This window comes from Crotalus tigris, unplaced genomic scaffold, assembly GCF_016545835.1.
Source record: "Crotalus tigris isolate CLP2741 ecotype Arizona unplaced genomic scaffold, ASM1654583v1 scf7180000024349.2157984, whole genome shotgun sequence".
In the NCBI taxonomy this organism is placed as follows: Eukaryota; Metazoa; Chordata; class Lepidosauria; order Squamata; family Viperidae; genus Crotalus; species Crotalus tigris.
Window position 1 is genome coordinate 125,939 of NW_024100518.1, and position 22,789 is coordinate 148,727.

The 22,789-nt window shown below is 37.4% G+C and overlaps 1 protein-coding gene across 1 annotated transcript in view; it reads left to right on the top strand.

Annotated features, from left to right (window-relative positions):
* The window catches only part of LOC120300699 (kinesin-like protein KIF26B), a gene marked incomplete at its 5' end in the record, with an annotated part of 121,150 nt that overhangs the window by 36,170 nt on the left and 62,191 nt on the right, over positions 1-22,789 (top strand). Inside the window, 2 exons of the mRNA XM_039327024.1 lie at positions 2,247-2,430; positions 3,469-3,628. Of these exons, the coding sequence (XP_039182958.1) occupies positions 2,247-2,430; positions 3,469-3,628 (344 nt within the window). The remainder of the gene's footprint in view (positions 1-2,246; positions 2,431-3,468; positions 3,629-22,789) is intronic.

Consider the following 22,789-nt stretch of genomic DNA (forward strand, 5'->3'; position numbering starts at 1 on the left):
GTCCGTTTCTCCTATAATAATTTCTACAATATATTATAGCATATTAAAATATTTACAATATTGCACAAAAGCTGGAGACCAATAATATATGCCTGTGGATGGAGTTACAGTTTGTGGAAATGGCACAATTTAGAATAATAGGATTAGTATTGTTGTAAGACATACTAATAGCTACTTATTAATTACTGCCAAGTTATGAAAGGAGCCAAGAATAACTCACATGTTCTTTGTACAGGAACCCCAACTGGTAGGTGTGGGGGAGGGAAACTAATTCTTGGTCAAATTGCAGAAGCCTTGTTGCCAGAAAAAGCCATACATTTCCTGTGCAACTTATTTTCATGTTTGGTGGACTTGTAAAAATATTAAAGCCTTTTGGATTATGATTTGGTGGAACATTCAAAAGGTTTTTAAGAGGAAGATTAAGTTTACTCCCCAATTATTTATTTTGGGTATTTTTGTGGATTTTGATGCTAATTCTAGCTTTTATCACTTTCTACCCATATTAATTTAAACTATTAGACTATAAAGTATAATAGAGGGTTGGAGGTTAAATAGGTCAGATAAGTAGAAATAGTTGTGCTTTTTGTATATAATATTGATGTTTTAACTTGGAGAGAGGAATTGCTCGGGCGTTTCCCCTGGACCACATCCAGAGTGAGAAGATAGGAGGAAGGGGAGAAGTAAGTAGGAAGGTTGAGGAGAAGGAGGAGAGGGGGAGAGTGAGGAAGAAGAGGGAAAGAGGGAAGTGAGAGAAGAGGTTAGAGGGTGGATGCGGTTTGGGGGGAAATGGGTGAGCAATACCGAAAGTTGTCTGTATAAATTTACTTTATTCTTTATCTGAAGTATTCTTTATGAATGTAATGAAAAATTGAAAATAAAAAATCTTTTACAAAAAAAAAGCTAGAATTCGTGGTTTTAAGGAAAACTGAAGTTGAGTGTAGAAGGATGTGTACTTTTGACTTCAAAAAAAAATTTTTTTTTTAATAAATTCAGAGGATTCCATAGTAGAAAGCTAATGGGTAAAAAAAGCTCAAGGTTTGTAATGGTTCTTTACAAAGATAGTAAAAACACAACAGAGACCATTCTAATCAGAAAAATAGAGGAACAAAAAAGAACAACATAGCAAGACTTAAAAAGGTACATAGGGGAAACAGAAAGAGGAAAAGGTGGCCAAGAAAATAACAGTGAGATACCATAAAAATAGTATCAGGAAAACAAAAGCTTAGAAGAAATCCATTATTCAGGGAAGTGTTGGGCCTGCCTTCACTTCAAGAAGAATGTTAGGAGCCTACCTTTGTAGATGCTTTAATTGGATTCCTGCATTAATCAAGGTTGGACATGAAGAGCTAAATAGCCTCACCCAACTCTATGATTCTGTGTGGCAGAAGTATGCATATAATATATTTGTAGCTATCATTTTCAGCAGTAGTAATGCCTAAAATATATATACAGACAGATAATATTAATTATAAAATATATCATTGGCCCTAAATTTTAAATAAATAACCCTTGACCACACAAAATTTGATTATTTCAATTGTGTTGAAAGACTGCAATTTCAGAAATAATCACACGTATCTATATTTCAGGATTGTAAATTCAGAGTGAATTTTGTCTTCTATTCTTCACTTCACAATAAATCAATAATTTTTACACAATGATACATTCCAATTTCTTAGATAAAATTTAAGAACATAGTCACATCTGTGAGCAATGGTTGTCAGTATAAAATCATATTAACAGTTCTATGAATCTGAAACCAAAATATAACCATTGATCAACTCAATATATTGAAGGGTTCCTTCTCCATATTATATGGTATTATAACATAGCAGAAATTGTAATTTCTTGGAACATTCTCTGAGGAATCCAATAAATATGGAAAAAAAAATCTTGTGAATCAGTCTCATTTTTAGATCATATAAATTGCTTAATCCATCATTATTATACACATTTTAAAGTAATTCAGACAATAGTTAACTTGCCATCTGTTACACATTTCCATAGGGATATTAGAAACTATTGATAGTATTACTAATCAAATTAGTATTAGTTCAATTTATTTATTTATTTAAAACTTTCATATAGCTGCCCAAATGCCCATTGGAAGCATTTTCAGCTGTAGATATTCTGTAAAACAGAATGTTCTTTAATCAGAGCAAAATTGTATTTTGACTTTGTTAACTGAAAATTACTTAACAGTGTCGAATCTCAGTAAGCTTTGTATGTCTCTGGACACCTTGCAGCTTCAAAACCAAAGTGAACTCCGAGCTCCCACTGCAGAAAAAGCTGCTTTTTTTCTTGATGCTGCAATTGCTGCCCGTCGAAGCAGTCAGCAAGATTGTCAGGAGGAAGAACAGAAGAATTCACATATGCTCTTCACTTTGCACATCTATCAGTATCGAATGGAGAAGAGTGGCAAAGGGGGAAGTAAGTCTCATTGTTTTCCCACCCACTCCTATGATTAGCCATTATTCAGATGTCTTTGTATCTTTAAAGAGACTCATACATATACAACAAGTATATTATATCATGGGACATTTCTAAATAGGGGAGTTTATGTGATATGCTGATCAGGCCTATTGTTATTTTTGGCCTTGTATACATATTGATGCTGTGATGTTAAGGATGGTTTAGAACAGACATGTCAAACTTGCGCTGTTACGTGATGTCGCGCAACGTATCGGAGCTTTTTCGCCATTGCCGGCAATGGGGTGGGCGCGGCTCCGGTATGATGAAACCGGCCCACGGGCCGGCAGTTTGACACCCCTGGTTTAGAATGAAACAGGAGACAGTTAATTTTGTGATTTACTTTCACTTCTAGAAATGATTGTGCCAGCCTGTTTTCAGTTCTTGTTGTGTGGAACCAATGCTGAAGGCTATAAGGAAATACTGCAATTTGCTAATATGCTCAAGTAGAGGGAGCGAGAGCGCAATCTCTCAAATAATAAAAGCAAATAATTTTGCTCTATAAAAACTTCAGACTATATTGTTCCTAAATACCTTAGGAACCTAAGTATGTCTGAATACCAGAAATTGCCCTTTTCTCCAGCATTCTGACTTTGATGTAACCATGTTTTTGCCAGGGAAATGAAATGGTTGTGTATGCAGAAACATGTGGAAATAGTAAGAAGACACTTCCAAATCAACCTTTTGAATCTAAAAACATAACCAGCTGCTTTAATGAATCAAAAAGGGGTGATTTGGGTGCGTTTTTGCACATTCCAAAGCACCTTTTCTAAAGTCCTAATTTTGCATAGTCATTCATGTATGTGGCTTATTCTTTTTCCCAGTCTGCTCTAAGAGGTAGAGTATTAATTGGTTACTTTTAGCACCATGTTCAAAAACCTATGGAATTCAGCAGGATGTCTGACAGAATGTTGGGGATAAAGTTATCAGTTATGCCCAAATCATACTTTCAATGACATGGTATCATTTATTTTGTCTCTTTTATTTCTTTTATGATAGTGTCAGGAGGCCGTAGTCGCTTACATCTCATTGATCTGGGAAGCTGTGTTAAACCGCTCAGCAAAAACCGCGAAGGGGGTTCTGCACTCTGCCTTTCATTGTCTGCATTGGGCAATGTCATTCTTGCCCTTGTCAATGGCAGCAAACACATTCCATTCAAGTAAGTGAGTTTCTTGGTCTCTCTTCATGTTATCTTTATCTTATTTACCTGTGCAAAGGTAATGGATTGAACTGCAAGCTTGTAATAGTGCTGCATATGAAAGTTGCAGAGAAAATAAAAGAATCTCATGGACCAAATACAGGTGTGTTAATTCCGTGGGCATCATTGATGGCTCCTTACAAAGTTGTGCAACTTTTTCTTGGTCTGAAGGCTGCATTTGGCCTCCCTGTCATATGGACAGAACTACCCTCAAAAAGTAGTGGCCTGGAATAGGATAAGAATTTGTTTTGATTTGATTTACATTTAATTAAAATTAAATACAGTTAATATGTTTAGTCTGCAGTTATCTATACAAAGGTTTTCCCTTTCTATCACATTAAAAGTTATAATTGATAACAGCTTTTGGAGGTCGCTGGGGATGTGCATTGATTGTTTTCAAGGCCTGCACTTGGTCCTGAGGCCTCAGATAATAATTTATGACATATCAGTCCTCCTAACCAGCAGAGAAGTTTCATTGCTGAACTGAGTATTTGCATTATTGGCAATTCAGGATTATAATTCAGGATTATAAAATGGCTTGAAAGAAAGAATCACTTTTAGAAGATGAAGAGTGGAATCATTTATAATTTGGAAGAGGCCTAATTTTCTTAGTGTTCATGCCTTTGCTTTCGGTATTGTTGAGTCCTTGAGTCAACGGCGAAAGAAGAGCACACATTCTGATGGTTATAACAGCTTTTATTCTCTTCAGCTCTCTCCGACACAACTCAGAGGCTCGCAGGCCTCTCTGCCTCTAAATAGAATCCCCGGGCAAAAAGGTAACAAAGAATGGCACACTTTCACGCCTTGCGCATGTGCGCAGTCTGGCGCCACTCAGTCTGGTCCCGGGCAGCTTGCAACAGCCCGGGACTATTGCAACATCCTGAGCCTGCCTTTGCAGGCTCAGGACACAACAGGTATGGTATGAATATCATTGTTAGTGGCATACTTGAAGGAAAAAATTTAAATGACAAACAGGTATATGTAGAGCAGCAGGTTATTTTGTTGTTCTTTCTTTGACTGGATGTATTTCATGTTAGTTGTTTGAAGATATTTTATTTTTTCATTGATTCAAAGCCATTATATCCTGCTGTTTGGCCTGAAAGTTTCCCAGATCAGATTTAAGTTTCTTTTTCATTTATATTTACATTAATAAAATCATACTAATAATATGTAAACAATTCTAAATAAACCCACCTACCGTAAAATGAATATTATAAGTATTCACTAACACTAAGCACTATGAAACATTTTAATTGAGACTATAAAGGCCAGATTAGATTTAGAAGCTACTTGAAGCACCTAGAGACATCCTTGATGGGATTCCATAGTTAGAGGTCACCACTGAGAAACGTCTGTCTCTAAAGCAGTGGTTCTCAACCTTTTTAATGCCGTGACCCCCCAACCGGTCGTAGGTCGAGGACTACTCAACCGGTCGTAAGTCGAGGACTACTCAACTGGTCCAGCACCGTTTGCAGAATGGGACTTTTGGCGGGCTCAGCAGGGCAGAGACAGCCTGGACAATTCCTATTGGCTTTTGAAAGCCAATAGAATTTGATTCTATTTAAGAGCCAATAGAATAAAAGGGAATAGCACAGCTAAGGAAAAGGGGAAAAAATGGCAGACTGCGTTGTTTGGCGACCCCCATGAAATGGTCGTTCGACCCCAAATGGGGTCCCGACCCACAGGTTGAGAACCACTGCTCTAAAGCCTGACAACCTTGGTTGTTTTATGTGGTTTACTAATGAGCACAGTAGGACTTCATAAAATACAGGTAGATTCATGTTTTTTTCAAGGGTTTTGAAAATATCAGCTCCCATAAAACATTGGTATTAGCTAACTCCAGCAGCTGCTTTTCTTGGCAGTGTATATTTTAAAAAAAGAAAGAAAACCAAAGAAGCTTTGCATACACTATATTGGCAAGCGCATGCTGTAGCGGTTTACAGCAATTAAGCTACAATTCTTTTGGGTTCTTGCACACATGGAGATGCCAGAACATTTATTCGTGTTTGCATCTATCTCTTGAGAAGTGACACAGAACTGTCTCTTTGTAAGCTGCAAACAGAATCTATTTGTAAAAGGAACATTTAGCCTATTCAGATGATTTGCCAACCATCAAATAAGAACAGTCCCAAGGATATAATTTATATAAGAACACACAGAGTTCAAGTGGTAGTGCCCAGTTTTGACAAAACAAAAAGTCTGTAAGTAGATTGTAAATACTGTTTGTAGGTTTCTTTCTGGACAGCAAAGAGGCCACTGGATTGTACGTAATAAATGCATTCTTGAACATAATAGATTATATCCAATTAGGGCAATGCTAATTAAACTACTATTAAAAAAAGATGAGCAAAGTTCAGATAGCACAATAGGGAAGTCAGACATTCACATGAATGTCCTGCTTGTTGCATGGAACACCAAGTAAAGCAAAAATCTGAACTCAAAGGGAAGAAAAAGGTATTATCTCAACCCTTCTTCTCATACACATATTTAAGCTACATTTATGGTAAACATTACCTTTTTTTAATAATGAGAACCATTTTATTTAACTTTCTTAATTAAATGTGCTTATTCTGTAGTAATTAAAAGCTATTAGGCACATGTGTGCTTCTGAAATTAACATACACAGGTTGAATCAGCCTAGCATCAGTTCTGAGTGGAGATTTACCATATATTTATGCATACAAATAAGAAGAAAATAAGGAAACTTCAAACTAATTATAAATTGCTGAGAGGGATTGGTTCTGCATCTTGGTCACTATGTTAAAAGATCAATCAATTTCTCACTTCAGCTGAAGTAATTTATGAGCATCCACATAAAGTTATTTCTATTACTTGGCCTATTAATACCAGAACTCCAGGATGTTCCCAAGGATATAAATGGACTTCAGAACAGGGATCAGAGGATTCCTTGTGGAAATTAAGATTTTCCTTCTTCATTTTTCCTTTCTAAAGTTTTTCTGGAAGTTAAAAAAAGGTCTCAGTCGCAATTTTATTATTCTCAAGGTACTGCTGCCAATTTGTGACAGTCTTGATAATCTGAGGAATGCTGGCAATTCCAGTCTACCCACCACTCTGGGAGATCAGACATCAGCTATTTCACTATGTTAGCTATCTTTATTAAAATGTAAAAGGAAGATTTCAGTATGCATTTTTATATTGCCAAAATTCTTCTTGAATAAGGAGCTCATTCTTTTCCATTTGCTGTAAAAAATCACACAGTCTTCTAGAGAAGGTAACAGAATTATGGCCTGACATAATCAAGTTTCACAGGACTTACTTAAGGCAATAATGAGAAAGTTTTATTAAAATGATTGCAGAAATTATTACTACTGCTTTATTTCTCTAAAAGCATTAAATTATCTATGTCTGATTTCTAAGATGAATGTGTCTCTTTGGCCCACCAATGAAAACTCATTTGCACAAATTCCAGATACTCCTTTATAATGATCATAGTTCAAAAAAAATGATGCTGGTTGCTAGGCAGCAGTGCTAATAATTCATAGTAATGCAAAAGTAATCATTTTATACAGTATTTATGAATTCCTTATTAAATAATATCAGTTTAATTTACTTTAGGACATACATTTTATAAAACGTTATATAGCCTTCTACATTGGAACATCTAGGAATATCTTAGCTTGTATATGTATATTACACAGTAGAATTACTGGGATTTTCCCCTTTCTGTTGACATTGCTTTTAAAGTATTGATGGTATTCAAATCAGCATAGGATTGCCACTTTTCAAGCACATAGGAAAACCATAGAAATAGACTTGTGAATTTATTGCATTGTGAATGATAAAAATGCAGAAAATCCATGTTAGTAAAATATAAGCAGGCTTTTTTCTTATTTATTATTGTATATCATTTTCTGCCATTGCAGTGACTACTTAAGAGTGAAGCTGGCATACAAACAACACGTGGTTTTGAAATCAAAGAATAGGTGACAGTTGTGGCCAGGATGGCCTTTACATAGATTCATCTTGTGTGCCAGTTCTGTCTATTCTTAGATCACGAGGTTTGGTTTCAAATCCCCATAACCTTGCAGAACCAAGAAGGCATGCATTCTTTGTCATAATGTCTACCATATGGAACAGCTTCCTCCTTGAGATTTGGATGGCCCCTTTCTCTTGGCCTTCCAGAAGAGTGTTAAAACTTGACTTCTCCCCCAAGTGTTAGGCCCAGGGTCTGAAAGACAATATATGTGTTCTGTTTATGGAATTGTTTTATAGTGCCTTGGTTGTTTATTTATTTTTTTCGTATTATATTATTTAAATTGCTTATGGGTTTATTGTTTTTGTACATACAATTTGCTTCCTAAAGTTATGTATTTTACATGGGCAGCTAAATAACTTTTCTAAAGAGATAAGTAGAATTAGCATTCAATTGGCCTAAATAAAATTTATTTAGCAGTATGATGAGTTAAATGCTCTTTGTTCCTATACAGTGAGGTTTTTTGCTCCAGTGCTCATATAAAACTGTAGCATTTTGTTTACTAATATGTACTCTACCGTCCCATGATCATGGTCAACTACCAAACAGATTACTACAATGAACTGTCTATGGGGCTCCATTGAAAGCTTCCACAAGTTTAAGCTGGTTCAGAATGCAATGATAGGAGTAATTAACGGTATACCTGGGTATGGCTATGCAAACTTCATTGGCTTCCAGTGTGCTTCTGGGTAAAAATCAGGGTGCTGGTTGTCACCTAAAAAGCCTTGATTATTTGTGGGGCCAGCTCTCTTTGATTGCTGTCTACTCTTCTGGAGAAAGTGAGACAGAACTGAACAGGGTTGGACAGAATTATTGAGTTTTAAATTTGTTAGTCACCCAGAGTCATCATTGCAAGAAAGACAATGATATAAATTGATTAAAATTATTATTTTTTGTTTCTTCCTCCCAGGGAAGGACACGTTCTGAGAAAATTGGGAAAACTACCTGCCTTTTAGAATTCCCTATGATCTGTCCAAGTTGTTAGCCACACAGACATTTTAGGCACTACTTACATGGTTGGATGGAACATTGTAAGGAATTCCTGCTGTTGTCGATAAGACAACATAGAACAAAGAATCATAGGGCTGGAAGGAACTCAGAGGTCTTCTAGTCTAACACTCTGCTCAAGACAAGAAACCTTATTCATTCCCAGTTAAATGGTTGTCCAGTATATTTTTGAAAACTTCCAATGATGGAGTACCTACAACTTTGGGAGCAAGCTATTCCATTGATTAATTGTTCTCACTGTCAGAAAATTTCTCCTTACTTCTAGGTTAGATCTCTCTTTAACAAATGTCTACCCTTTACTTCTTATCCTGTCCTCTGGTGCTTTGGAGAATAAGTTAACCCATTCTTCTCTATGACAGCCCCTCAAATACTAGAAGATAGTTATCATGTTCTTCCTTAATCCTTCTTTTTTGATAGGCTAGACATTCTGCTCTGTCTCAAGCATTCATCATACGATTTAACCTCTAGGCCCTTTATCATCTTTGTTGCTCTTCTCTGTGCACTTTCTAGGGTCTCAACATTTTGGGGGAGTATTATACTGACCAGAACTGTATACAGTATTCTAAGCGTGACCTCACTAGTGCAGTATAAAGTGGTATTATCACCCTTTTATAATCTTGATGTTATCCCTCTGTTGATACAGCCCAGGAATAGGCTTCTATCCCAGGTGAATCCTGGAATCACTAAAACATGATGATGCTTTCCTCTTGGTACCTACTCAGCAGTAGCAAACCTTTCTTTCCACCCAATATTAATGTTTGCCATTTAATGTTTGGCTAGTCTAAAGAAAAGAAGAAATAGGGGTGACATGATAGCAGTATTCCAGTGTTTGAGAGGCTGCCACAAAGAAGAGAGGGTCAAATTATTCTCCAAAGCTCCAGAGGGCAGGACAAGAAACAATGGCTGGAAATTGATCAAAGAGAGAAGCAACCTGAAATTAAGGAGAAACTTCCTGACAGTGAGGACAATTAACCAGTGGAACAGCTTGCCTCCAGAAATTGTGGGCGCTCCATCACTGAAGGTTTTTAAGAAGAAACTGAATAGTCACTTGTCTGAGATGGTATAGGTTCTCCTGCTTGGGCAGGGGGCTGGACTAGAAGAACTCCAAGGTCCCATCCAGATTCTGTTCTATTCTATTCTATTCTATTCTATTCTATTCTATTCTATTCTATTCTATTCTATTCTATTCTATTCTATTCTATTCTATTCTATGTTGCTTCTCTCTTTGATCAGTTTCCAACCATTGTTTCTTGCCCTGCCCTCTGAGTGCTTTGGAGAATAATTTGACCCCCTCTTCTTTGTGGTAGCCCCTCAAATACTGGGACACTGCTATCATGTTTTCCCTATGTCTTCTTTTCTTTAGACTAGCCAAACCCAAGTCCTGCAGCCGTTCTTTGTATGTTTTAGTCTCCAAGCCTTTGATCATCTTAGTTGCTCTTCTCTGAACTTTTTCCAAACTCTCAACATCTTTTTTGTGATATGGTGACCAAAATTGGCTGCAGTATTCCAGGTGTGGTCTTACTAGGGTTTTATAAAGCAGTACTAATACTTTGTGTGATCTTGATTCTATGCCTGTGTTTACACAACCCAGGTTTGTATTAGCTTTTTTGGCTGCTGCTGCACACTACTGGCTCATAGTCAAGTGATCGTCCATTAGGACTCCAAGGTCCTTCTTACAGTTACTGTTTTTAAGCCAGGTCTTGCCTAATCTGTACTTGTACCTTTGATTTTTCCTGCCTAAAGGTAAAACTGTGCTTTTCTCCACAGTGAAACTCATTTTGTTGGATAGGGCCCATTGTTCAAGTTTGTCAAGATCTTTTTGGATCCTTAGTTGGTCTTCTGAGTGTTGGATACTCCTACCAGTTTAGTGTCATCTGCAAATTTGATGAGTTCCCCTTCAATTCCCTCATCTAAGTCATTTATGAAGATATTGAAGAGTACTGGGCCTAAGATAGAACCTTGTGGTACCCCACTGCTTACTTCTCTCCATGTGGATGTAGTGCCATTTAGGGCTACTTGTTGAGTATGGTTTGGCAGCCAGCTACAGATCCATCTGGTGGTGATGTTGTCTATTCCACCTTTTTTTTTAGCTTACCAAGTAGTAGGTTGTGGTCCACTTTATCAAATGCTGAAATCTAAGTATACTACTTCCACAGCATTTCGCTGATCTACTAGTTTAGTCACTTCATCAAAGAATAAAATAAGATTGGTTTGGCATGATCTGCTTTTAACAAACCCATGCTGGCTACTAGTTATAATTTTGTTTGCTTCTAGTTGTTCGCAGATCTGTTTTTTGATTATTTTTTCTAGGATCTTCCCAGGTATTGATGTTAAACTGATTGGTCAGCCCTTTTCCAATCTTCAGGTATTTTTCCGGTGCTCCAGGATTTTTAAAAGATATGGTGCAGTGGTTTGGAGATAACATCTGCCAGCTCCTTCAGAACTCTGGGATGTAATGTGCCGGGTCCCGAATTCTGTTCTGCTCTGTTCTGCTCTGCTCTGCTCTGCTTTGCTCTGTTCTCCTCTATTCTTCTCTACTCTACTCTACTCTACTCTGCTCTGCTCTGCTCTACTCTACTCTACTCTACTCTACTCTACTCTACTCTACTCTACTGTATTCTAATGTTTATAGTTGTTGTGATACTGTTTCTATAATATTGGACAAAGAACCACTTGTATTCCTATGATAGTGAGACAAGATAAATAAGAAACATATTATCCCATGCATGAAATCCTCTATGACCATATTTGCAGTCTGTTAATTCATATTCATGTACTTGTCCAAGCATATTTATAACAACTTTAATTGCTTTTTTTCTCCTATTGACATTTGGATGCAAATGAGTGTTATGGGTCTACCTTATGCCCATATGGGAATAAAATACCAGCCTTTTACTAACTGAACTGTGCAGTCCAGTGAAAACAAACTCTGTTATAAAATGAATATAAGACAAAAATCCATTCTGCCTTACTATTTCCATTTAGTTGGGAACCAGAAGGGTCTTACTTGTTATTGGTGTGATTTAGCCTTGCTGATTTCAATAAGACCATTGGTACTTGTTGTTTTAGAGCAAATCAGGCACACAATGTAGTAAATGCTGTGACACAAGAATAAAGAGAGACTGCAAGGCAGAATCCGATATAGATGTAGTTAATTAATTATTAAAATATAATTATATATAATTTCTAACTACTTTACACAGCTATAAGAGGTAAAGATAGCTGACAATGCACATGTGAGTCACTAATCTGCCTATTTCCTCAAATATGACTTGATTGGAATTAATTCCAGTTGAATTTATAAATGAATTGAAACGTTCTCATGAGCATTGGTAATTTTTAGCAAAGAATAATATAACACATCTTTGTTCTTTCCAGTAATTGCAACACTGACAATAACTGAGCAAAAATAGGTTTTCTCCTTCACAAAGGGCATGTTAGTTTCCCCTTGGAAGGCATAATTTGGCTGAAGATTTGACACAATAAGACAGTAATTAAATCTTTTTTGTAATTCAAGAATGGTAGCCATTACAAATGGGCTCACAGTCTCTGTCTATTATGCCTGATCTCTAAACTTATATCTTTTCTGAATTTTGTTTTCCCCTATATTTTTTTCTGTAAATAGAAAGGCATGTAAGTGGCATTTACCTGTTTATATTCTCTGTTTATATTCCCCTTTATGGATTACTGCCTTGTCGTGGCGAAGGGGCTTGTGTAACTCAATGAAGCTATAAGCTATGCCGTGCAGGGCCACCCAAGATGGACAGGTCATAGCAGAGAGTTCTGACAAAATGTGATCCACTGGAGAAGGAAATGGCAAACCACTCCAGTATCTTTGCCATGAAAACCCCATGGACAGTACTAAAAGGAAAAAAGATATGACGTTGGAAGATGAGCCCCTCAGGTCGGAAGGTGTCCAATATGCTACTGGGGAAGAGCAGAGGGCTAGTACTAGTAGCGCCAGAAAGAATGAAGCGACTGGGCCAAAGCCGAAAGGACGCTCAGCTGTGGATATATCTGGTGGTGAAAGGAAAGTCCGATGCTGTAAAGATTTTGTCTCCATAGGAACCTGGAATGTAAGATCCATGAATCAAGGCAAGCTAGACGTAGTCAAAAAAGAGATGACAAGACTGAACATCGACATCTTAGGAATCAGCGAACTAAAATGGACAGGAAGGGTGAATTTAACTCAGATGACCATCAGGTATACTACTGTGGGCAAGAATCCTTCAGAAGAAATGGAGTAGCCTTCATAGTCAATAAAAGAATAGGAAAAGCAATACTGGGATACAATCCCCAAAATGACAGAATGATCTCAATTCGAATCCAAGGCAAACCATTCAATATCACAATAGTCCAAATCTATGCCCCAACCACTGGTGCTGAAGAGAATGAAATTGACCGGTTCTATGAAGCCTTACAGCCCTTATAGAATTAACACCCAAAAATGATGTCCTTATCATCATGGGGGATTGGAATGCTAAGGTAGGAAGCCAAAAGATAACCGGAATAACAGGCAAGTTTGGGCTTGGAGTACAAAATGAAGCAGGGCACAGGCTAATAGAATTTTGTCAAGAGAATACGATGGTCATAACAAACACTCTTTTCCAACAACCCAAGAGAAGGCTCTACACATGGACATCACCAGACGGTCAACATAGAAATCAGATTGACTATGTGCTCTGCAGCCAAAGATGGAGAAGCTCTATACAGTCAGTAAAAACAAGACCAGGAGCTGACTGTGGCTCAGATCATGAGCTTCTTGTTGCAAAATTTAGGCTTAAATTGAAAAAAGTAGGGAAAAGCACTAGGCCACTCAGGTATGAACTAACTCATATTCCTGATGAATATACAGTAGAGGTGACAAATAGATTTAAGGAATTAGATCTGATAGACAGAGTGCCTGAAGAACTATGGATGGAAGTTCGCAATATTGTACAAGAGGTAGCAACTAAAACCATCCCAAAGAAAAAGAAATGCAAGAAAGCAAAATGGAAGCTTTGCAAATAGCTGAGGAAAGAAGGGAAGCGAAAGGCAAAGGAGAAAGAGAAAGATACATCCAATTGAATGCAGAATTCCAGAGAATAGCTAGAAGAGATAAGAATGCCTTCTTAAATGAACAGTGCAAAGAAATAGAAGAAAACAACAGAATAGGGAGGATCAGAGATCTCTTCAAGAAAATTGGAGATATGAAGGGAACGTTTCATGCAAAGATGGGCATGATAAAGGACCAAAATGGAGGGACCTAACAGAGGCAGAAGAGATTAAGAAGAGATGGCAAAACTACACAGAAGAACTATACAAGAATGAGCTTAACGTCCCAGATAATCACAATGAGACGGTCACTGACCTCGAACCAGACATCCTAGAATGTGAAGTGAAATGGGCCTTAGAAAATCTGAGCTACAACAAAGCTAGTGGAGGTGACAGTATTCCAGCTGAGCTATTCAAAAGCTTAAAAGACGATGCAGTAAAAGTGCTACACTCAATTTGCCAGCAAATTTGGAAAACTCAACAGTGGCCACAGGATTGGAAAAGGTCAGTTTACATTCCAATCCCAAAGAAAGGCAATGCCAAAGAATGTTCAAACTATCGCACCATTGCACTCATTTCACATGCTAGTAAAGTTATGCTTAAAATCCTACAAGCTAGACTCCAGCAGTATGTGGATCGAGAACTACCAGAAGTACAGGCAGGATTTCGAAGAGGCAGAGGAACTAGAGATCAAATTGCCAACATACGCTGGATCATGGAGAAAGCTAGGGAGTTCCAGAAAAACATCTACTTCTGCTTCATTGACTATGCTAAAGCCTTTGATTGTGTGGATCACAACAAATTGTGGCAAGTTCTTAAAGAGATGGGAATACCAGACCATCTTATTTGTCTCTTGAGAAACCTATATGCGGGTCAAGAAGCAACAGTGAGAACCGGACACGGAACCACTGATTGGTTCAAAATTGGAAAAGGAGTCCGGCAAGGCTGTATACTGTCGCCCTGCCTATTTAACTTATATGCAGAGCACATCATGAGAAAGGCAGGGCTAGATGAATCAAAAGTTGGAATTAAGATTGCCGGGAGAAATATCAACAACCTAAGATATGCAGATGATACCACTCTAATGGCAGAAAGTGAAGAGGAACTAAAGAGCCTCTTGATGCGGGTGAAGAAGGAGAGTGCAAAAGTTGGCTTGAAACTCAACATTAAGAAAACCAAAATCATGGCATCCGGCCCTCTCAATTCCTGGCAAATAGATGGGGAAGAAATGGAGGTAGTGACAGATTTTATTTTTCTGGGCTCCAAGATCACCTCAGGTGGGGACTGCAGCCAAGAAATTAAAAGACGCTTGCTCCTGGGGAGGAAAGCTATGGCAAATCTAGACAGCATACTAAAAAGCAGAGACATCACCCTGCCAACAAAAGTGCGTATAGTCCAGGCCATGGTTTTCCCAGTTGCAATGTATGGCTGTGAAAGTTGGACCATAAGAAAGGCTGAGCGCCAAAGAATTGAGGCCTTTGAACTATGGTGCTGGAGAAGACTCCTGCGAGTCCCTTGGACTGCAAGGCGTTCAAACCGGTCAGTCCTAGAAGAGATCAACCCCGACTGCTCTTTAGAAGGCCAGATCCTGAAGTTGAAACTCAAATACTTTGGCCACCTAATGAGAAGGAAGGACTCACTGGAGAAGGGCCTAATGCTGGGAAAGATTGAGGGCAATAGAAGAAGGGGACGACAGAGAATGAGATGGCTGGATGGAGTCACTGAAGCAGTAGGTGTGAACTTAAATGGACTCCAGAAGATGGTAGAGAACAGGAAGACCTGGAGGAACATTGTCCATGGGGTCGCGATGGGTCCGACACGACTTCGCAATTAACAACAAAATTCTCTGCATTCTTGTTTTGGGAATCTTTAACTATGAATGAAATCACAATAGAGTACAATAATTAATTTTGCTTTAGCAGTCATGTACATGAAAGATCTGAATATTATTATTTTTTGAAGAAAGCTGAAATATGCTCCTGCTCCAGGATAAGGGAATAAGAAAGCTACACTGTCTATACAACAACATCAAATATATGTATTTGACTGCTAATGGGTTCTGGTTAATTCAACATGGGTATATTATCCGCATATAATAATGAATATCTAGAAACTGACATGAACCTGAAAAGAATTTATGCTAGTATAGTTCAATTAGGTTGTTACAAATATAGTCAGAGCCTATTATGATTTCAGGAAACTGTAGCAGTGAATCCCCTGATTATCACCTTGGATGAAACAACCCAAACAGGTGCCAGTTTTTAAATCCTGCCAACCCTGAACTGCTCTTCTGTTTCTATTTTCTATTCTCCTGGAAAAAACTAATATATTTGAAGGAAATGCCTATTTTTATGTTTAATAAATAGTCTGGATTAGTTTGGGTGTGTTCCTCATATAATTTTTATAATCCATTTGTTAGAGCATTTTGTCATGTACTAAGCAAATCAAACCTATTCAAATGGAAACATTTCCATTCCTTTAATTTACCCCTACTGAGAGATTTATACCACTTGGGATGTTTATATGGTGATTAACAGTGCTATAACAAAGAATCTTAATTTGAAACTTGGCAAAGCTGTCTTTTATAATGCCTTTATATGAGTCTCTTATGTTACTATTTAAATCAATCCATACATTTATCCTTCCCCCTTGGAGTAATTTGTGTGAATGCTAACCTAACTCTTTAGAGGACTAGGTGTGAATGCTGATAGAACTGAAAGACAAGATTTTTCTGATGTTTTCATTTCCAACGAAGACTTTTGTCTACTGGATATTTTTTTACTTTAAAAGTCAGTTCTTCAAAATTGAAGAATCTGTACTAAAATGTAGACTCTATCCTGTGAAGAATGCATTTTATGATAAATTATACTCCTTATTGACCGTTGTTTCTTATCTTCTCTGGCATTTCAATTCCACTTGGTTTCCTGGTTTTCTGTTTCTCAATAGTGGTTAGCAAGAACTTTTTATTCCGAACACACATTGAGCCCAGGCAGACACATTCAAAAGTTCTTGTTGAGGCATTTATGTACGGAAGGCTATATATACACATAAATTAACTTTGCACCCTAAATATTAACATCACATTAGCTATTGATGTGTGATTAGTATTATGCTGTACTTGCTACCTATTTTTTTTCAGAGAACTCTTGTTTTGTTGAAATCCTTGCCCCTAAATACAGAGTACAAAATGAGTTCCTGGGAATGGAAGATTACACATAATCCCACCTTTATTATTGTTTATAAATAACTCAAGCTAGTGAACATACCTAAAACTACTTCCACCTCCTGTTTTCCCCACAGTAAACCTGTGAGATGAGTTGGGCTGACAGACAGTGACTGGCCCAGGGAAGGCTAAGGCAGGACTAGAACTCACATCTCCTAATTTTTAGCCTGATACTTTAACATATTGGCTGTTTGTTAATGATAGAGTTAAGGTTACTGTTAATGTGTGCAGGTATAGTATAGTGGAGCTGTTCGTGCTTTGAAAATTATTTAAAGATTGTTTATGCAGTACAGCTGAATTTTACATGGATTTGAGATTTCTTTGACATGCACATTTATTCAGCTTGGATTGTTATAAATATATTTCTGTGAGTATCCCCTCCTCTGGTACTACTCTTTTTGTTTCTGCTCTGTTACTCCCTTTCTTTTGGATCTTGGTTATACCAGCAGCAGAGAACAGAATCAGTGGCTGAAAGGTTCTCTCTTCTGAACCTCACATATCATGAATTTCATGATATGTACTTTGCCAGATCTCCCAAAATCTCATGTTAGCCAGCAGAGATGAAGACTAAGGAGGGGACCTCTTCAGCCTTAATGAAGCCAACCCAAGACAAATCATGAAAAAGAAAGTAAAGGGGATGTTGAAAAGGTAAACTGGAGGGCAGCGTTGCTTTCTAATTTAGAAGTAGATCCAGAAAAAAAAAACTTTCCAGGAAAATGGTTATGGGGGGGTGAGCAAGGATATATTTGTTTTCTTAACTAGTGAAGGTTAAGTAATAGTATTTTGTTGCTTCTGTTTATTTCCAGCATAAACACAGCTCTTAAAGGGGCAAATCTGAATCCCAAAAATATGAAGAGTAGAGCTATAAATACAACCATCTGCTTTTTGTATTGTATTTGTGATGATTGCATTAATTTTATGCTAGTCTTCCTTAGATTTTCTTTCCCTCCTGTTAAACTTGTTATTCACAGATTATTTTCATTAATTATTACCTAAAGTAATTTATACATTGTTGCAGTATTAATTTACACCTCAGCTTTCAGAACAAAAATCAGAAATGTTCATTCCCAGACATTTCATTCATTAAGTGACACTTCAGTGAAGCAAACAATATGTTCTTTAATTCAATCTCAAACTGCTAATACTCTAAATCTTTTAACTTCTCAGAATAAGACACAGGAGAGATTATTGCCATAGTTGCTATCCCTTAAAAACATTTTCTGCATATTAAAATCTCTGTAATTTTACATGGTTATACTACATATGACATCTATGTAATAATGATTGAATTGGGCTCACTGAAGTCATTCCTCACTGCAGGGACATAAGGCCTATTTCCAATTGATTGAGAGGCTTAGGAATTTTCCTGAGGATCTGATGGTTTGGCAAGTTGCTGCCTGAAATTCGGAGGTAGTTTGGGCCTTGGATCACATCACTTCTGTGTGTCCTTTCTCTCCCTGTGTACCAATCCAGGACTATACTTTAGTTTACTAAGGAGCTCCAAAAGATGAAGCTATAGAAGATATCTTCCTGGAGCATCTTAGAGGAAGACCTAAAGCAGTGGTGGCGAACCTATGGCACGGGTGCCAGAAACGGCACTCAGAGCCCTCTCTGTGGGCACGCGCGCCGTCACCCCAGTTCTAGGCCTTCAGCTGGGTTTTATAAAATCTTTTCGCTTTAGGCCTCCACCGCTGTGTGCAAAAAAAAAAGGTTCAATCAGTCTATTTCAACTTCTCGTGGGAAAAAAAAAGATCTTGCAAAGTTGGAATTGATTGATTGAACTTTTTAGTCCCACCCAGTCTGCCATTACCACCGCAGCCACGCCCACCCAATGGGCCAGGCCCACCCAATTGGCCACCCCCAGCCAATGGGCCACACCCACCCAGCACCCGATGATACATAACTGGGTTTTGGGTTGCAGTTTGGGCACTCGGTCTCTAAAAGGTTCACCATCACTAACCTAAAGTGACTGAATGGACACGATGGGAGCCCATATCGGGATTACGTCATGGCAGTAAGAATAGGAAAATGTCACTTGCCGTTACTGCATCTGTTGATAGCCACCCAGTGGCTCTTTTTAGGGTGATCCATTTCCAAGAAGCAGTGACCAGAACAGGCCATTGTGAAGGATATTCAGATTATTTAGATAATAGATTTAGATATTTAGATAATGCCACTCAGATCTGCTCAAGATAAACTCCGGGAAGGCCAAACTGAGGTTTTTGAAGCTCAGTCTTGTGTTGTGATGTAGGATGGGTAATCTGGAATAATGCCTGAAGAAATGGAGAGAATTCTCTGTTCTATTAATTTAGTCACCCCTTTAATCATTTGTTAAACTAGCCAGGTGGCAATCCGTGGTTGAATCTATTGCTGTTTTGCTAACCTTGTTGAGAGAGGGATTTGTGCCTTTAACCTTGAAGGAGGCAGTGAAGTGCTCCTTTTACAAGAGACCAGCCTTGCGCCCAGTGAATTTGGACAACTATTATCATGTCTCCAATCTTCCCTTTTGGGGAAAGTTTGTTAAGAAGGTGGTCATACTACAGTTACAGTCTGGAGAACTCTAGACCCATTTCAGTTAAATTTCAGACTAGGATTCAGTCTTAAGACAGCCTTACTGACACTTGGTAGACCTGTGGCAGCACTGGGATGAAGATGGTTGATTCTTCCTAGTGTTTCTTAATCTTTCAGTTGTGGATGTCAATGTCTTCTACCTTGATGTCCTTTCCTGTGACATTTGATGTAATCCTATGTCCTAGAGACATGATAACCTACTCTAATACTGTTACCTCTATCTTTTATTTATCACATTTCTCAAGATTAGTGCAGGATGATATTGTTACCCACAAAAAAAAATATTCAGAAATTCTGGGATCTTGGGAAAACAAATTCTCTTTTTGGAATATGGAATTACTTTTGAAAAGGGTGTTGGTAATAATGAGGTTCATCTTTTTAGCTTTCCCTTTGTCTTCACTGTAGCTAAAGACATAATAGGATTTCATCCTTGGGAGGTGAAAAGATGATTACTTCATAGCCATGTAAGTTTTTAATTAAGAATTAATTACATTTTTATCCCAGCTTTTTTCCCGAGGAACTTGGGGTAGCTTATATAGTTCCCCTCATTTTAGTCTCATAGTTAGTGATGTAGAATAGCTGCGATCTAGAGACCAATTCAAGGTTACCCAATGAGCTTCATGGTTCAATACAGTTTTGAATGAGGCTTTTGTTAGTATTGATCCATGACTAATTGTGTTGTTATGCACTAGGAAGCAAGAGGGGAAGGTATGACTTACCTGCATATTGTCTATAGTAATGAAAGGTTTCTTGTTAACCTATTTGTCTTATTGTTCAAAAGTACAATATATGTGGAAACGCAGGTGGTTTTAATTCATCTTCAGATAGCATACAGGTATTCCCCTTTCTTAAGTAGAAATCCAAGTTTTCTTGTTTGTCTTATGCTCTGTATATATGTTATATGTGTTTATTTGGAGACTGAAGAAGAGCAAGCTTAAATGATTGGTAACATAATCTTGATTTGAAGGAAAAACAGAAGGCAAATAAATACAGCATTATCATCATAGAGACTGGCAGTGGTGTCACTGGCTGTCCTAGGACAGCAATCCTTAGAAACATTTTCCATTCATGTAACCTAGGTAGGATATAAAGACACATTTACGCAATCATTTTTTCTACAAGGTGAATTTTTTTCCTATGTTTATGATCATAAACCCTCTGTAAAACGATTAAGTCTTTACTGCTGCAGCTGTAACATAACAGATATATATCACGTGGCAAAAATAAGTAAATCGAACTATTAGAAAACGTTAGCAAAGACATACTTTCTCACACTCTTCAATCAATCATTTAGTTATTGATTATATTTATTTTGTGTGCACTGAAAAGCTTTCTATCTTTCAGAATTAATTGGATACAAAGACAGAGTGCATTTCTAGACTATAAGTACATAATTGAACTCTACAACAGTCCTTAAAAATCTGTGTTCAGAATAATTCACTTGTTAAGACTTGTCAGTGGTGAGATGTAATTACGTGGAAGTAATGAGTCCTCTGTTACTTACCTCTAAGTAAATATTTGTGAAATGATTTCCCTAAAGTCACTCTCTGGTTGTCAAGGACTGGCACACCCAATGCACTGTACGTCTGTATATATTTAAAAAAAAAATTCAGAGAGTTTAACATGATTTAAATAATAGGATTAGCATAATAATTAAGATTTGTAATTACTGTATTTTACTGATAAATTTCAGAATATCCAGTCCACAAAATTGCCTCTGAGCTTGGTTGGTATTATGCTAAGAAATACAAAAAGTGCAGCAAGAAAAGGTAGATTTTTTTTTCCTCAATGATTCCAATACAAAAATAATAATAATTGTGAAGCGTAATTCTTTAGTACGGGCCCTATGCATCACAGCTCTGGCCTTAAGGAGGAAGTAAGAAACAGTTGCTCACTCATAGGAAATAGGAAGCATGAGAAAAAGACTGAGTGGCTTAAGCATCATATTCTTAAACAGGGACAGTGAAAGTTTTCAAACCCTACCCTGTTTGTACCCTATAACAATAATGTAACATTCTTAGGATTCTGCAGTGTTTGTTTCTTGACCTGACCTATCTCAAGATCCTTTGATGCCAAATAAGGGTGGAATGTTTGTTCCTACTGTGCATGTTTGCAGATAAGTCTCTTCCCCTTCAGATGTTTTTTAATTGCTGCAAGAGCTACATTTAAGAGAATGTTATGTTACTATTTAGAACTAAGGATAGTTTTTATGTTCTTCCTTTGGTTTGTTTTTCTAAATGTTTTTCTAACATTTCTTTTCCTCATTATCTTGTGTAAAATTCTACTGAGAAAACAGTTGGTAAGAATGTTGTAGATATGGGTTCCAGTCTCATATCATTTCTATGACATCCAAGACTTATTTTTGTAAATTCTTTAAATGTAGATTATTGCTCTTTGCTTTTAGGGAGGCACATAAAATTATGGATTCATTATGAAAAATCATTAAGAAATCACGACACTGTCAGTTTTCATATCTCATGGCTGTTTTGGAAGATGTCACTGTTAGCTAGGAGAGTGCCTGAATCCCCATTGGGTTCCTTGCTTTCAGAATAATTGCTTCAAATTTTCAATACCACCTTATCAGACTCCTTAGCAGTCACCAAGAGAGGGCTTTCCTGCCTGTACTTGGATGCTGCATTACCATTTCACCATACAAGAAAGGAAACTGACATTGTAAACATTGTTAGGGGAAGAAATGTTTAACATTTTCATTGCCATCACCAGCTTCCTTTTTTACTAAGCCTTGTGATATGTAAAAAGAGTAGTGGAATGCCAACACCATCCCACTACTCTTTTTACATATCACAAGGCTGAGTACATAGTGTCTTAGTCCATACCTTTTGGTTTAGACTTATACCATGCAGTAAGGGATGTCCTCCTGTTACAATATTTGGAGACATGATATTCTTGGTTCTGAAATTCATATACGAGGGGAGGCAACCTTGGCTCTTTATGACTCATGGCTGGCTCAGGAATTCTGGGACTTGAAGTCCACGAGTCATAAAAGAGCCAAGGTTGCCTACCCCATCATATACTATAACTATTCACCTGACAATCATAGACAAGACAGAACGTCACCAACTCTCAGAGACATCTCAGACTCCAATTTCTCATATATTCTTATCCGCAATACAATGGTAGTTAATACTAATATACCTTTTCTGCTCCTCATGATGGCTTTCCAACTGAATTGGAAACATATAGACTGGATAAAGGCTGTAGTACCATTCATCCTATCATTGCCCTATGTATCCCCATACGTATGCTCCTTTCATTTCTTGTGCAGTTTCTT